Source organism: Eurypyga helias, unplaced genomic scaffold (assembly GCF_000690775.1).
Source record: "Eurypyga helias isolate BGI_N326 unplaced genomic scaffold, ASM69077v1 scaffold26766, whole genome shotgun sequence".
NCBI lineage: Eukaryota > Metazoa > Chordata > Aves > Eurypygiformes > Eurypygidae > Eurypyga > Eurypyga helias.
In genome coordinates this window covers 7,392-22,202 of record NW_010256395.1, presented here as the reverse complement: position 1 = coordinate 22,202, position 14,811 = coordinate 7,392, and the positions used below count along the sequence as shown (strand labels likewise).

General features: G+C 39.2%; 1 protein-coding gene across 1 annotated transcript in view; it reads right to left on the bottom strand.

The window, feature by feature from the left end:
* The window catches only part of USP10 (ubiquitin specific peptidase 10), a gene marked incomplete at its 5' end in the record, with an annotated part of 32,893 nt that extends 19,621 nt beyond the window's left edge, over positions 1 to 13,272 (bottom strand). Inside the window, 3 exons of the mRNA XM_010153661.1 lie at positions 4,304 to 5,329; positions 10,124 to 10,169; positions 13,204 to 13,272. Of these exons, the coding sequence (XP_010151963.1) occupies positions 4,304 to 5,329; positions 10,124 to 10,169; positions 13,204 to 13,272 (1,141 nt within the window). The remainder of the gene's footprint in view (positions 1 to 4,303; positions 5,330 to 10,123; positions 10,170 to 13,203) is intronic.
* Positions 13,273 to 14,811: the final 1,539 nt, after the last annotated feature.

Here is a 14,811-nt window from a genome sequence, read left to right as displayed (position 1 = left end):
GAATTGGTGGACACTGACTTTTGAAACATGGCCTTGATTTGAAAACATATTTAGAACAACATTACCATGTTTAGAAATTTCTGCTGGTAATTAGAGAATATTCTGCTAACATGGTGTCATTAAAATACCTGTAAATTAAAAAAAAAAAGTTAATTTCCTAATCAATGCACGTCCAAAGTTTAAGGAAAGAGAAACCATATGGATATGGTCTCCATGCTGAAAAGGTACACGTGTTACAAGGTAGCAGTTTAACAAGAGCTTGAGACCATTATTTGGCTAATATCACGTATGACAGTCAGACCTTTCTTGAAATCTGGACAATGATAGAAAGTTCCAGGACAACCCAGCTGGATAACCCTGCACAAAATCGGTTTCTGCAAGAATGCAGTTTGCACTACAACAGGCTGAACTTCTGAAGTTTTCTATAAAACACCCCAAGCCTTGCATGCCTCCAATCCACATCCACATGCTCTAGTGCTGTATCAAGAAGAAAAACATTCCTACTATGTAACACTGCAACACCTTTCTTGCAAGTTAAACTAGGCAATTCTTGTCTTGCTCACTACAGCCTTGGGAGCGCAGCGAACTGCCATCTTCTTTATGAATTGGGTTGACGTATCTGAAGTTACATCCACGATCACTCCAACAATCTCATCTGAGACTAAATCCCACTTTTCCACATCTGCTGAAAAAGCACAGTTTTCAAATCTTACTTCTATTACATCTTCCTCGGAAAGTAATGCCCAAAGACTGACATTTTCATCAAGTCATCAACAGCAACAGCAGAATCATAGCCATCTTCCATATTTTCCATGTAAATTCATATTAACACACACTGGAAAATAACTTCTTCAGCTTTACTAAGGACACAGTCAACTTCTCAGAACATCCACATCCTTTTATTCTCTAATACCATTACCACCCATTTGTTCTTTGTACTGTATGCTGGCACTTGATTTCTGTTTTGGTGCATCCTTCCATACTTGCATTTACTGGATTCCCCTTCTTCTATTTTAATATCATCCTAGATTTTGTCAGATCTTAAATGTTTGTTGTCGTCAACCGAAATTCTGCCTGCTATGAACAAGTTTTACATGCACTGTTAACTCCATCATCCACAAAGAAAACATGAGTCAGAAAACTGAGATTCTCCTATTGCTATTTTTCCTAAAGTTGCCAAGAACAGTTGTAAGACTACCCAAAGAACAGTTAGTTTTCCAAGAGCTTTTTTTCCCTAGCTTACTTAGAACATTGTACAAGTCCTTATTGACTATCATCAGGTTATGCATCTGGGGGTAGTAACTGTGAAAGGCAGCAAGTGAAGCCTGAAAGCATATTGGTGACAAATATGGACCATTTATAACCTTGCTATCCCTTAGAAATGAATTATTTAAATGTCTGTGCTACCATCTAAATCCAGCTAAGGTGGATAACTGGCATGGTCGTCCCCCTCTAACCATGCAAGTTCTGGACCTGTACTTCTACCATTCGGATGTCACCTGCCTTGAGCTTTGCCAAATAAACATCAATGGTTCAGAGTTTGCTTCAGAAGTTCCTTTAACCTGTTCACTGGTGTTCCAGTAAAGCTGCCTTGGCCACTTGCTAAAATTAACTCTTCAGTGGTTTTTTAATCCACCAACATTAACATGAAATTTGTTTTGATTGTTTTCTAGTCCCCATCTTCCCCTCCTGATCTTGTGCAGCTTTCGTTTAACTTTGAGGACTAAGAAACCACAGACCTTTGCAGGGTGAATCAAGTAGCATTAAATTATCCTCAAGGTGCTTGTGAACCATTAACCTTCCTTTTAATAAAAGGTGACATTAAGGCAGAAGCCAGCAATTTGCCCCTGGAACAGTAGCTTCCTGTGTCCTGAGCAGCTGTTTGAAATGAAAACTGTACAGGAGGGCTGCAGAGCTCGTGTTAATTCAGAAGATTTGCTAAATTTGCTTGCTGAACTCGAGATGCTTTAGGTCTAGGTTTTACCCACTGAGCACCCCATGGCACTTGTAGTCAGAAATTCATTCCCACTGGTACGAGTTGGAATTGGTGAGTTCCCAGTAAATCAAACAACAGATCTCAACTCAGCCACACAGAGAACAAGGAATACAGTAGCTACTTAGGGAAAACGTACAGGATTGCTACCTACCCTTACATAATGACAGCAACAGAGGTAGAGAACTTTGAATTAAATTTGTACAGAAGGGAGTAAATGAACTTGCAGCCTTCCAGTACCTGGAGGGGCCTACAAGGATGCTGGGAGAGGACTTTTTACAAGGGCCTGTAGTGACAGGACAAGGGGTAACGGGTTTAAATTAGATTAGGTTAGATATCAGGAAGAAATTCTTCACAGAGAGGGTGGGGAGGCACTGGAACAGGTTGCCCAGAGATGTTGTGGATGCCCCATCCCTCGATGTCTTCAAGGCCAGGCTGGATGCGGCTCTGAGCAACCTGGTCTAGTGGAAGGTGGCCCTGCCCATGGCAGGGGGGGTGGGACTAGATGATCTTTAAGGTCCCTTCCAACCCCAACCATTCTATGATTCTATTCTATTTGTCTGGAACTCAAAAGCTGAAACTCTCATAAACGCATTTTGAGTGTGGGTGTAAGAGCAGAACACTAACGAACCTATCACCCAAACAGGACAGAGATCATTAAAAAAGAAAGAAAAGAACAGCCAACGAAGAAAGTCACCTTCTTCCACACAGCAAAGCACTGATTCCATGGCATTCAAGTAAACTTTATCTCCTGAAATCAGCAGCATCTGAATTACAGGAATTGCAGAGATGTAACTCCTACCTAAAACAGCTGCAATGAGAAGATGAATTCCCTTTCCCTGGAAAGGTGTCTATCCCCTGCTAAAACAGCCAGCTACCAGTGAAGGTGCAGAAGAAAACAGTATAAAAATTACATTGCTATTTTAATACATTAAAGGCGAAATAAAAAGCTCTGCTCCCACCTGGTGGCAAAAAATAGTACAGAAAGAGTAAAAAACTAGAAAGTTAACTTAAAGCCGAAACAACTTGGACCAGACAAGATCTTAAGGTATCATTTGGCAATGAATTTTCCATTCAGACTGTTTTGTGCCAAACAGAGCTACAACTGCTTGCTGCTGATGAAAAAGGGTTTGAGAGAACAACTTACTCCATGTGTATGCGTTCATACAAACCATTATCACCTGCTTATACACAACTTATGTTTGTGACACCTAAGTGAAAAATACACAGAAATACAAATTCTTCTGACAGTTCCCCTCTCAACAGACAACTTAAGTAATGAAACCATTCCTGACCAAAGAGGGGGTGAGAGGCAGGCATAGACTTCTGGGTATTCTGAACAGAAACCTCCAGGTCAGCTTCTGGTTAGAGCAGAGAACTAACCTGAAGCTGTCACAGGCAAAAGGCCGTTGTGTTTGTAAATTAGCCTGTAGCATAAATATCAGGATTTGCACAAGCCTTTTCACATACGGACTATTTCACAGATTTAAAATTGTTATTTTTGTTCCAACACTCATGAGTCAGTGACACAAAATGCAACCAACTGGGTATTTTCTTCATGTTTTCCGACTGACTCTGCAAAAAAGATCTCATGCACATTCCAGCATTTCTCATTAAAGCCACAAATATGACAGGACCAACGGTCAAAAGCCTTTCTATCACATAGTGCCTTTCCTGATGTACCCTCTGGACAGTTCATATGGGTATTCAAGAGGCAATTGCTAGCATTGTTTCTGAATAAAATAATATTGTTCATAACGGTTATGGAAGTTCTAAATATGAAAGGCAGACCTCTCGGAGCAGATCAATAAACATAAAGGATATTTTCTCAATTAGAATAACTGAAGCAGGACCTATTTAGATGTTATACTTAAGCTACTGTAAGAGTCCAGGAATTTCAGGTACTTTTGCATCTATTAACACTCTTCTTGTAATAGAATGTATTACACGATTATAAATACTGGATAATATAACACACCATTTTCCCAACAAACATTTCTAATGTGTTCTCCCCCTACAGCAGCACACAGCTGAATGCAACCAGCCTGTTTGAAACCACAGATCGCTTCAACATATCGTTTGACAAGTAGCAATAGTTTTACTGCATCACGGTGACATCTCTCTGGAATGTTTACTCGGGGGGACACAAAGCTAGCTTATTTAAATTACATCTTTCAGAGCAGTGTTTGAACAGCCATCTTATTAAGAACATTAAGAAAGGAATGTTCTCTATCAATATTGCGCACTCCTGTTTACAAGCAGAGTTAATACCCTTCCAGTGTAGCATCCACTCGTGTGTATTAACTATACCTGCAATCTTTATGGCTACAGGATCCTCTGAAACTGGAACAGGTCCCTCTTTGACTTCAACCTGTTTCTCAGGGACCAGAGTAGATGTGGCAGGAGGGGTATACTTAGTCTCAACATAGACCACAGATGTGGAAGCAGAGGGCTTGGAATTGTGAAAAAGACTAGCCCACGATTTTGCAGGCTGATTAACAGGGACTGATCCTGCAACCGGGACTGTTGCCTCAGTAGTAGGTGAAGCTTCCTCAGGCTTAGCTTGGTCTGAGTCAGTGCTTTCCACAGTGTGCAATTCTACCCCATTGGCAGCTGTGTCCTCACCAGAGGATTCAAGTGTTTGTCCATTAGTAACGCCAAGGTTTTCAGTAGTATCAGTACCAGCATAAGACTGTACAACAGCTGTCCTTAAAGGGCTATCTCTGCCAGTCTCTGAGGGGATGCAAAACTGTTCAGAATTAGTAACACGGCATACCTCAGGCTGCCCTGCAGTCCTGGTATTGTCTAGTGCGCTAGAAACAGAATCATCAGAGACAGCTTCATTAATGAAGTCCACAGAATTGTCCGGGCTGTTGCAAGTCCTTGGTGTGGCCAGGCAGGGTATGTCTCCTGTCAGTTCCGTATCCTCCGTGCTTATACTATTCAGTCCCGATGAATTCGCATGGCCGTTTACAAGAGCTTCTGTAGGAGCAATGCCATCACTGACATCTTCCAAGTAACTGTAGTATCCAGGCGGTCTTTTTTTCTTCTTTTTACGCTCCCTTTGCCCAAGGCCTCCAGACAAGCCATCATTTTCTGCATTGGAACTGCTGTCCAAAGCGAGGTTTGGATCACTGAACTGGCAGTCAATGGAGTTGTAGTTTGTTTCACTGAGACTAACATCAGCGGGTTTCGGAGCAGGTGCACAACTGAGAATGAATTCTGGAGCCTGAGGATTCAGAGTACTTGAAATACTGTAGTCGGTGTTATTTAGTACAGGGGACTGGGTCTCGGTAACTTCATTAACACCAAATTCAATTCTCTGATACTCTTCCCCTGGACAAGAGAAACCTGAGTTAGTGAATGACATCTAATCAAAAAGCCATAAAATCAAGAAAAATCCTTGCATATTCCTCCACATCAGAGAACAAACTACATTCCCTCAAACTAAAGTAATTCTCATTCTCTCTCTCAATCCTGAAGGCCATTTCAAAACATCATTTCCCTAAAGACAACTGAGTACAATTCAGGTCGTCTTAAACAGAGTGTGCAATTTTCCAAATCACTGTGCAGTTCCTGCAAGTAACACTTATTAAATTCACCTATTAAGAAAAACTATTAAAGCTCAATGACTTCAGCAATATTCTGCATAAAGTTAATTACTGGATAATTGCATATAAAATATGGTGCAATATGTAACTCCACACTTCTTCTAAAGCCAGTCCTTTCCACTGACAATTACAAAAGCCTTTACCTGTTTAACTTTTAAAAAATAATTTCCACAGGTAGAGTTTTGTTTTTAGGGGGTTTGTTTGGTTTGGCTTTCCTGGTGGGTAAAGATTTATCATAATGCTTAATAATTGAAAAAATACTTTCATTATTTGTACAGAAACACTGCAATTACAGCTTTTTAAACTGACCAGTAACTTCTTTAACACAGTTACATTCATTATTATATGAGAACATGATATACGTGACTATATGATTTTATGGCAAGAAATAGAACAGATGCACCTCAACATAAGCCAGTGTTCAACTTCTATATACAAGCAGTACTGAAAAAATGAAAAGGATGGGGTTTGTGGTAGGGTTTTTTTTTTTTGGTTTTGCTGTGTTATTTATCCTGGAGCTTTCACTCTTCAACAAAACACTAAGAAATATTCCAGTAGCAGGCTGCAGTATCACAAAATACTGTCAGTCACCACAGTACTGCAATTTCATGGAACTTAATTAGTTTTCTAATGCATGCGTGCTAAGAAGTAACACAGAACAGTTCCGTTACAACTATTTCCATACCTAACAAATAAAGAAAAAAGTCTCAGGAATGTTAAAGTCACATTTTAGTACTTAAAGTTTTGCAGATCTTTCGATGATACGTATGTTACTGATTCAAAAACATTCATTTTAATATTCTTTGTTTCCTCAAAGATGTGGGGTTAAGTAGCTCATTTCAAATTCTTAAGGCTCTTACTAGAGAGCCAAACACCACCAGACACTATTTCCAAAGAATACAAGTGGATACACCACTGAACTTCATGAAGATTTTGTGGAACTTAAACTATGTATGACACATCAACAAATGCAGATTTTCAAGTATACCAGAGACTCACTAAAAATGAGGTGGGTTTAAAAAAAAAGAAAAAAAACAAAACAACAACAACAAAACAACCCACAAGCAACAGTTCCTAAGGAAAAAAAAAAAGCTATTTGCACACCTAAGGAAATAATCCTATGGGAAGGCAGTCTAGTGGAGAATGTTTTGATACGTAACTGCCAACATAACTGTTTTCAAACTCTCCAAATACTTTCTAGAAAAGCCCACTGAGAAAAATTTTAGCATTTCGGAAACAGTGAAAGAAACAAGGATCTACAGGGCATATTTATTTTTAATATCACATTAGGAGTAACAAACATTCAGTGTGTGCTGAAGTCTGACACGTGCAATATCAACATATTATGAATTAATGAACAAAGATATACAATACAGATGTTAATTGCTTTTCTGCTTTGATCTAGTAACCTGAGAACAAATCACATCAATTTAAATCTTGCTGCCAGTCAGGCTAAAGGAATTGGAAAGGAAAAAAAAAAAAAGAAAAATTCTCCATATGCATCTGATTTCTCTAAATCATGTTAACAAGAGCCTGAATTTCAAATTTTCTTCACCTCTCCCCTACACCTGTGAGAAAGCATTTTATAACACCATGCCTGCCAAACCACCATTCGCCAGCTCCTTCTGCAATCACTGACTAGCTATCACCAACCAGAAAAGACAGCTTAAGTGTCTTTTCAAAAAACCAGCAGGCTAGAGGCAGGGAGGTGAAAGCTGCTGCCTGATATCCACTGAAGAGGGAAGGGCTGGGAGATGTCTGGCATCACCCTAATTGTTTAGCACCAACACTAAGTGACTATCAGTGCCTATGCCAGCCGGCCTGTCAGGACACACACAGCTGGAAACCAGCCACAGCTTCAGTCGCTTGCAAATGCAGGGCGTGGGGATTTATGGGGTTTTAAGGGATACGAGGGACAAATCCACAACAAACATTCCTCCTTAGTTCATCTGCTTATGGAGCAACTTGTTAGCTCAAGCATGAACCAAGGGATAGTTCTTCACCGTGTGTTAACAGTAAAAAGCACAAGCAACAACTGCTAACACTTAATATTTCTCTAACCGTGATAAGAAGGAATTATTGAGCGTATTTCACATCCCAACCAGTTCCACATAATCTGGGACTTGTGTTTCTGTTCCAAAAGCCAAGTTTAAAAAGTAATAATTGCTTTGAAACAAAGAATGTGGTTTCCCTTTGTGGGTGAGCTAAGTGTACCACAGCCAAAAGTGAAAGTTCTCACTGCTGCGCTCCTCTCCTGCTCCTCTCCTCTCCAGCAAGCTTCCAGCACTGTGTCACTGAAAGCTAACCTAGCCCAAAAAAAAGAAAAAAAACCACCATAATCCAAGCAACTTTGGGTAAAAAAAAAAAACACCCATAATCCAAGCAACTTTGGGGTTTTTTTCTGCTTTGGTGAATTTATCAGCTTATTGTAAACTAGACAACCACAAAAGTCAACTCAGGGCAAGTGGGGAGCAGAAAACAAAACATATCCTTTACAACTGTGCCACAGCTGTAACTTAGCTGAAGGAGCAACATGAACATCAAGGGCTAAAATCTTGCCAAGAGCCAAACTGATACCCTAGTATGTAACATGCAAATTACAGCTGGGGAACTGAACTTTACACCTTGCAACAGCATTAGAATAATAAATAGCAGTAGCTGCTATGCAGTTAGTCTGTGGGATGATTGGCAAAAGCTCACTTGCCATAAGATAGTGTCAAGTGCCTTTGAAAAAAAATGAGATGTGATTTTCCTTATTTGTTTTTACTTTCTACTTTGCTTCTGGGCATCTTTGTTTCAATCTAGTTCAGAGTGCTATTTCTGAATGGACGGAATTAAATAGATCTGTCATGAACAATGTGACACACATATTGAAACAAGTATCAACAGATGCTCCAAGGACAAAGTGCACATACAGCAACAAAAGCTGTGAATGCACAGGACTAATTAGTCTGAACAGAGTTCTCAATATTAGAGCTTCAGCTGTGATTTGATTATTCCTAGTATTAACAGATCTTCTAATTACGCAATAAAGTTAAATACTGAAGAGAAGTGTAGAAAAAATTTAGGACTATGGGGGGTGATATGTTCAGTGTGTGTCATCTCACGATTATTCTACAGATTCTGCATAAGCACAGCATTCCAGCTTAGTTTCCACAGCTTCTTATGCAGCCACCACAGTGATAATAGGCATGCACAGTACAGTGCAAGCTTGTTAAAGACATTTGTCAGGCAAAACCTAATTTGCTGTCATTACCTAATCTCAGGGCTGGGAGCGATTCTCTCAGGGCCTAGGAATGATCTGAAAAACATTTGTACAAACCAACTTTCTGTATGGCTTGTGAACATTGAAATTTCAGTCTTCAAGAACAGAACTTCATTCCACAGTTAGACAAAGCAATATATGACTGGACGCCCCTGTCATCAACAACAAACAAATGATATCGTACAGTCCTTTTAATGAACTTCTGAAACTCCTACCTAAACTTACTCAGGGTCCTAAAACTGGTACTAACTAAAGCTCCCCAATTTTCAAATAGGTTGTATATCTGCTTTCAAATGGGACCTGTAGTCCTTCTTTACAACTGGCTATCTTACCTTTAAATGCAAGGCCAAAGTCGCTAAGCATAATGATCAGGTGTTCTTAAACATTAATATGTGCATTTTGGTCCTCCTTAAGTACTTTTGAGAAATGTCCAGTCAGACACTTGCATTATTTTAAAGGAGATCTGGATGCCATTCGTACCATCCTCATATACTAAGTCTCAGCTTCCTTGCTCTACCCTGGTTCAAGGAAGAAGAACAAATACTAATTTACCTGCCACTTAAAGTATTGAGAAGGTTTGGTTTATGTAACTATGAAGTAAGGCCAGGTTTCTTTTTCAAGTTGTAAGGTACATGGGTTGAGGGAGCAGATAGGTGACTGTTACAGCTTTAAAACAGGAACTCTTAATGCGTTTTTACATTGAGTCATACATTCATTCAAAAAAAAAAAAAAAAGAAAAAAAAGGATTTTCCAGAAAAATAGCTGAGCCAGACAGAAGCAAAAGGGTAAAAGGGAACACTGAGCAGAGCACTGCTTGCAGAGCTGTCTTCAGATTGCAACTGCCAGAAAAGAAATACTCATGCTATGGCTCTTCAAAGAGGGCCAGCTGAACGCCACACTACTTCCTTATTTCTCCAGTATGAGCGCTCTAGCAAGCTTCAGCCCCCTCCCCTTTTCATATTTACACTCTACAGTGTTTCAGCAAGACTGGCATTGTGTGGTAGCACAATCGAGGAGGAGTAAGCATGAGTACCCCAGCTAGCTGAAGTTCAACACAACGTTTTCAAATACTCTCACAGGTTTCATTCAGTAAAGGTGTTTAAAAAAGCAATCTACCAAATATATGCACAAATACCTGCAGAACAACTTCCAAAGTTTGAATTTAAAGAGGTTGTAGTAAATCTAAGGAAGGTGTCACAATTTTTAACTTTAAAAAAAAAATGGATGCTGATTTCTTACCATTGTGAAACTTACCTGTGGACTTAATACCACATGAAACTGTTTCATTGTATGGGGGGAGCTGTACAAAAAAAGAAATGAAACTTATTTAAAGACAGAGCAACTTCATTAACATTTGATATCAGTTTCATTTGAAACCTCCGAATCCTTTAAAAAACAGTATGATCATTAAGGTTTGATTTTCTGAGAATGTGCCTTGAACTCATGCTTCTATATTTACCAAATCCCACTCTGTAGCTTCAAGTGCCCTTGCAGATTACCACTATTACTGAAAGATAAAGATTATCTCGGTTACACACCACAGGCTCATCAACTTCTCAAGCACTTCACCTCACAGCATCAGGATCTTCCTTCATCAACACTCACTCAGTAAAACTAGGAACACATCCGCTTTTTACACAAAACCTGAAGTAAAGATAGACCAAATTACCTGTGAAAGTATGAAACAAAGTTTTGCAGACAACAGTCACCCCTAAACCTTTTGGCTCTCAACCTGGTTCAGCTGTAGTGCTGCCCTTTAAATGTTTCAGCTAAGATGTACTGTTGAATGTGATTAAAAAAACCAAAAATTTTTGACTGTCAGCCTAAGCTAACATAACCACAGCACACAGCTTCTACCTGGCTTGTAAATACGTCTGCTGTAAAGCACTGGCATCATTTTAGGACTCACTGGTTGTTTGAAGCCTTGCTTTTGTGCAATCATGGGTGGGCAATTTCTAATCCCCCCTCACCTGGCTCCCCAGTCATCCAGCAGCTGAAAGCCTCCTCCTGTGCCTGCATGAACTGGGAGCCACTGCTACGCTGTGGCCCAGCAGCTGCCTGGAGAACAGCTGAACTGTTTCTGCAAAGGGAGCCAGAAATGGAAACTATAGTGCAGTTTTATAATGCTATTCTCAACATTAATTATAATGCTTTATCAAATATCAAAGACTTCAGTGAAGCTAAAGCTACAGATACTTACATACTGCCTCCTTAAAGCACTGTAGGGAACAGCGCACTGGAAATGGCAAGAAAAATATTCCTAAAATTCCATTATAAAAAGTGTGTAAAAAGATGACATACTGTAAAATCCATTTATAAACCACAGTACACCTTAATACATCAACTTTCCAGGAGAATTAATAGATCAGAAAGAGGCTCCAAGCTGTTAAGAACTTGTCATCCATATTAATATTGAACATGGATTCAATATGATTTTATGGTTAGAGCCTAAAAAGTTACTCTACAATTCTACAGTCAACAGTATGATACAACTTGTAATTCTTGTTTTTCTCCAATTCAAAGGGCTTAAGAAAATACAAAGTTAAGAAAAATAAAACCACACTAAAGAAGTAATAATCCACTTATTGGTCCCCTACATAGCTGGTTAAGTAACAGCACCCCTGCAAAGTAGAGATTTCCAAGTTGACCTGTTTCATACAACTGGCTCATCAGAACCACCTTGGTCAAGACGTATCCGTAGAACATATATTAACAGTGCCACATAAAAAGAGACTTTCCAGGTAACTTTTAGCTTTCACTCGTCCCCACCTCAGTCGATCCTTCTATATGTAAGGGACATCAGAGGATGCTGGGATTCCCAGAACTGGCACTGCCCCCACAGAATGTATGTCAAACACCACTGCAGTATCATAATCTCAGTCCTGCCCTTCTTGAATTTCAGCCTATTTTTTTTCAGACCACTTTTCTCTGAAATATCTGCCCAGTGTAAAACTAATAGGCATAATTTTCATTTCATCACCCAGATAATTAAAACATTGAACTGAACCAGATCAAGGACAAACTTAAGGAACATTCTTCAGCACAATTTTTATTTTGATAGCTAACCAGTAAGTGGTACACTTGAGACAGTTATAAAATGAAGTAAGACTGGTTCAAACACTGTAGGTTCATGTTTCCTTAGCATACTTTATGAGAATAGCTTTGCAGAAGTCAGGATACAACATTTCCATCGTCCACAATGTGTCAGAATAGCTGACGTAGGACACTTAAGGTGACGCTCACTGCTACTACAATTAATGTTGGGAAAAAGCACTATCGTCAGAAGAAACATGCATTACCTGAAGATCTATTCTGCGTTACTTCCCAGCTACCACAGAAAATACAAAGCTATCCTAAAGGCAAGTAGAAGCTTTTTCTTTCTAAACCTTCCCAACTCCACTCCCTTCATGCACTTTGATCATTTAGCAACACACTACGCTAATTATACTTTGAGCATTAAGTTACAGGAAACTAAGCTGCATTAACAATGGTCATCAGATTTATAAAATGTGACACAAGGATTTTGCCATCTACAGTTGAAGTGTTCGTTTCCATACCTTGAGGGGGGAGGACGGAAGCATGACTGAAGTGTTTGAATGAAAATCTTTAGGAGAAGAAAACATGGAAATTGACCTAGAGGAGAATACACTTTCCAACTCCGGAGATTAGGACAATGGCATAATACTCTTCCCTACAAAGGAAAATGGTTTCTCACTCTTTACCAAGAGCTGCAGAGAATAAGAGTCTACATTACTATCTGCAGTATGTTATGAACTCAAACACACAATGAACTGTTTCCACTCTTTGGTTCTCACTGCCCCTGTAATTAGTTCATTACTGATCTATTTCTCAGACCTTAGGCACATCCTTGCAAGCATAGCTTTCATGGTTAGCACTGCTCCACCTGTCAAAACTATTAAGAATTCTGTTTCGGAAGGCTCACAGGCATTAAGCCCACCTTACTTAGAACCAAGAACAGAACTGAAAAAGCTTTCTCTATATCCACCTCAAAAAAAAAAAAAAAAAAGGCACTCAAAGCTGAGGTAGTAGGGCTGGATAATGCACTTTCAACACCCTATCACTACAGTGTCAGCTATTCCAGCTCTGAAAAACGACAAGTAGAAGGTAGAACAATAAATTTCTTATTTCTAAAAGTTGACTTAACATCCACATACACGGAAAGAAGACTCCTGTTCAGTATCTTCAGTTTGTAAATTAGCAAGCTAAGAGAATGGAAAAAAATGGGTTTGTTATATTTCAAATATACACAGAGATGTGGCTTTAAAATGTTGTTTTATTTTTTTTCCAAAGAAGAAGTTTAAAGTAAATCTTACCTCAACAGAGCATCGCGGAGTCACAAAGAACTGATTAAATTCATCAGGGCTGAACTCCCCAAAAATATACTAAAAATAAAAAAGAGAAGAATCTTTGTTAAAGAAGGATTTATACTTGATATAATTTATGGTAAAATTTATTAAGATACTAGCATTCAAAAAGACCTGTGTGCTGGGAGCCAGAAACTCCTCTGTTTGCAACCCAACTCTCACTTCTTCCCAAGTCTTAAAAAAGTACTTCAGGATCTAAAACTGTGTAGAACACATTTTCTTTCAAATTCTCACCAGAGAGAATCACAGCACAAACTGCAGCTCATGCCAAGGCCAGCTCTAAACCAACATGTAGGGTGAGGAGTTGCATCAGTTCATATAAGCCCTAGGCACAAGCCAGTTTACCTTCTAAAACAACACAGACAACTACCCTACACAACAGAAAAAACAACAATTACTTTTCCAGAGTTCTGCTAAACTAATGACTTACACAAGACTAATGGTGCCAGTGCACAAGCACAGAACTGCAACTGCCTAGTTGTAGAAAAATACACCAGATCTCAACATCATCCATTTTGGTACAGCTGCTCTTACAAATTTTGTTACCCCGTTCCTGAAACTCTGCTTACCAAAACTAAGATGAAATGTCTTTTCTCAACATTATCTTCCTGCACTTTTTTACATATTTTACATCTGTATTTCTATGGAAAAATAAGCACTTAAGACAATAAATAAATAAATAACCCAGCATGCTAAAATGAGAGTTTATGTTCAGTTTACAGAAAAAGAGATGTTCCCAATAAAAATGCCTCTCATGTTGGCGTTTTATAGCACCTGGAAGTTTCTGCGAACTTCCACCTCCAGCTGTAATTAGCTGAATAGCATCTGAACATTCAGGACATCAGAGCGATACGGGGACAGAACAAAGCTGAACCAGGAGTTGAATAAACCAACAAAATAGACAAGAGGACTGGAAAATACCACTAACAGCACATTCTTGGCACACAGCAGGATATCCACATTAAGAGGCACTAGTTACAAATATTATGGCTATGGATAAAAGCAGATCCGTTTGGTCCAGTACCTTACAGCCTACCACCCTCATTCACTTGCAGTTTACTCTAACAGTCACTTCAGAGAGAGGTCTTAGCTATCTTCCACCTTCCATGAGAGCACCAGGGCAGACACCATCTTTTCCATCAGTGTTATGTCTTGCTCATGGTAAATCCTTAGCTTAAGTGTATCAAGATACAATTAATTAGACTGGGAGTTGAACCGTAGAAAAAAGTTGTCCAAATTTGAAAAATCATCTCTAGTTGCAGTGCAGGCTGTTGCCGCAAACTGCAGATAAAGTAATTAATCACAGTGTTAGTTTTAGATTTTAGGTGGTTCATTCCAACAACACTCATGTAACTTTGCTGGTAGCATGACTCGCAGCCATCCACCTTCATAAATTCCAAAGCTTAAGTTTAAGCTAAATACCCCAGCAATTACCAAATGTAGTTTTCTTGCACAAATAAGTGATTTATACACATACCACTTTCATGTGTGGAAAGAGTTTAACCATTTCAATGCACTTCGGTGTTTTTAAACCAGCTTTAATATAACCTGGTCTAG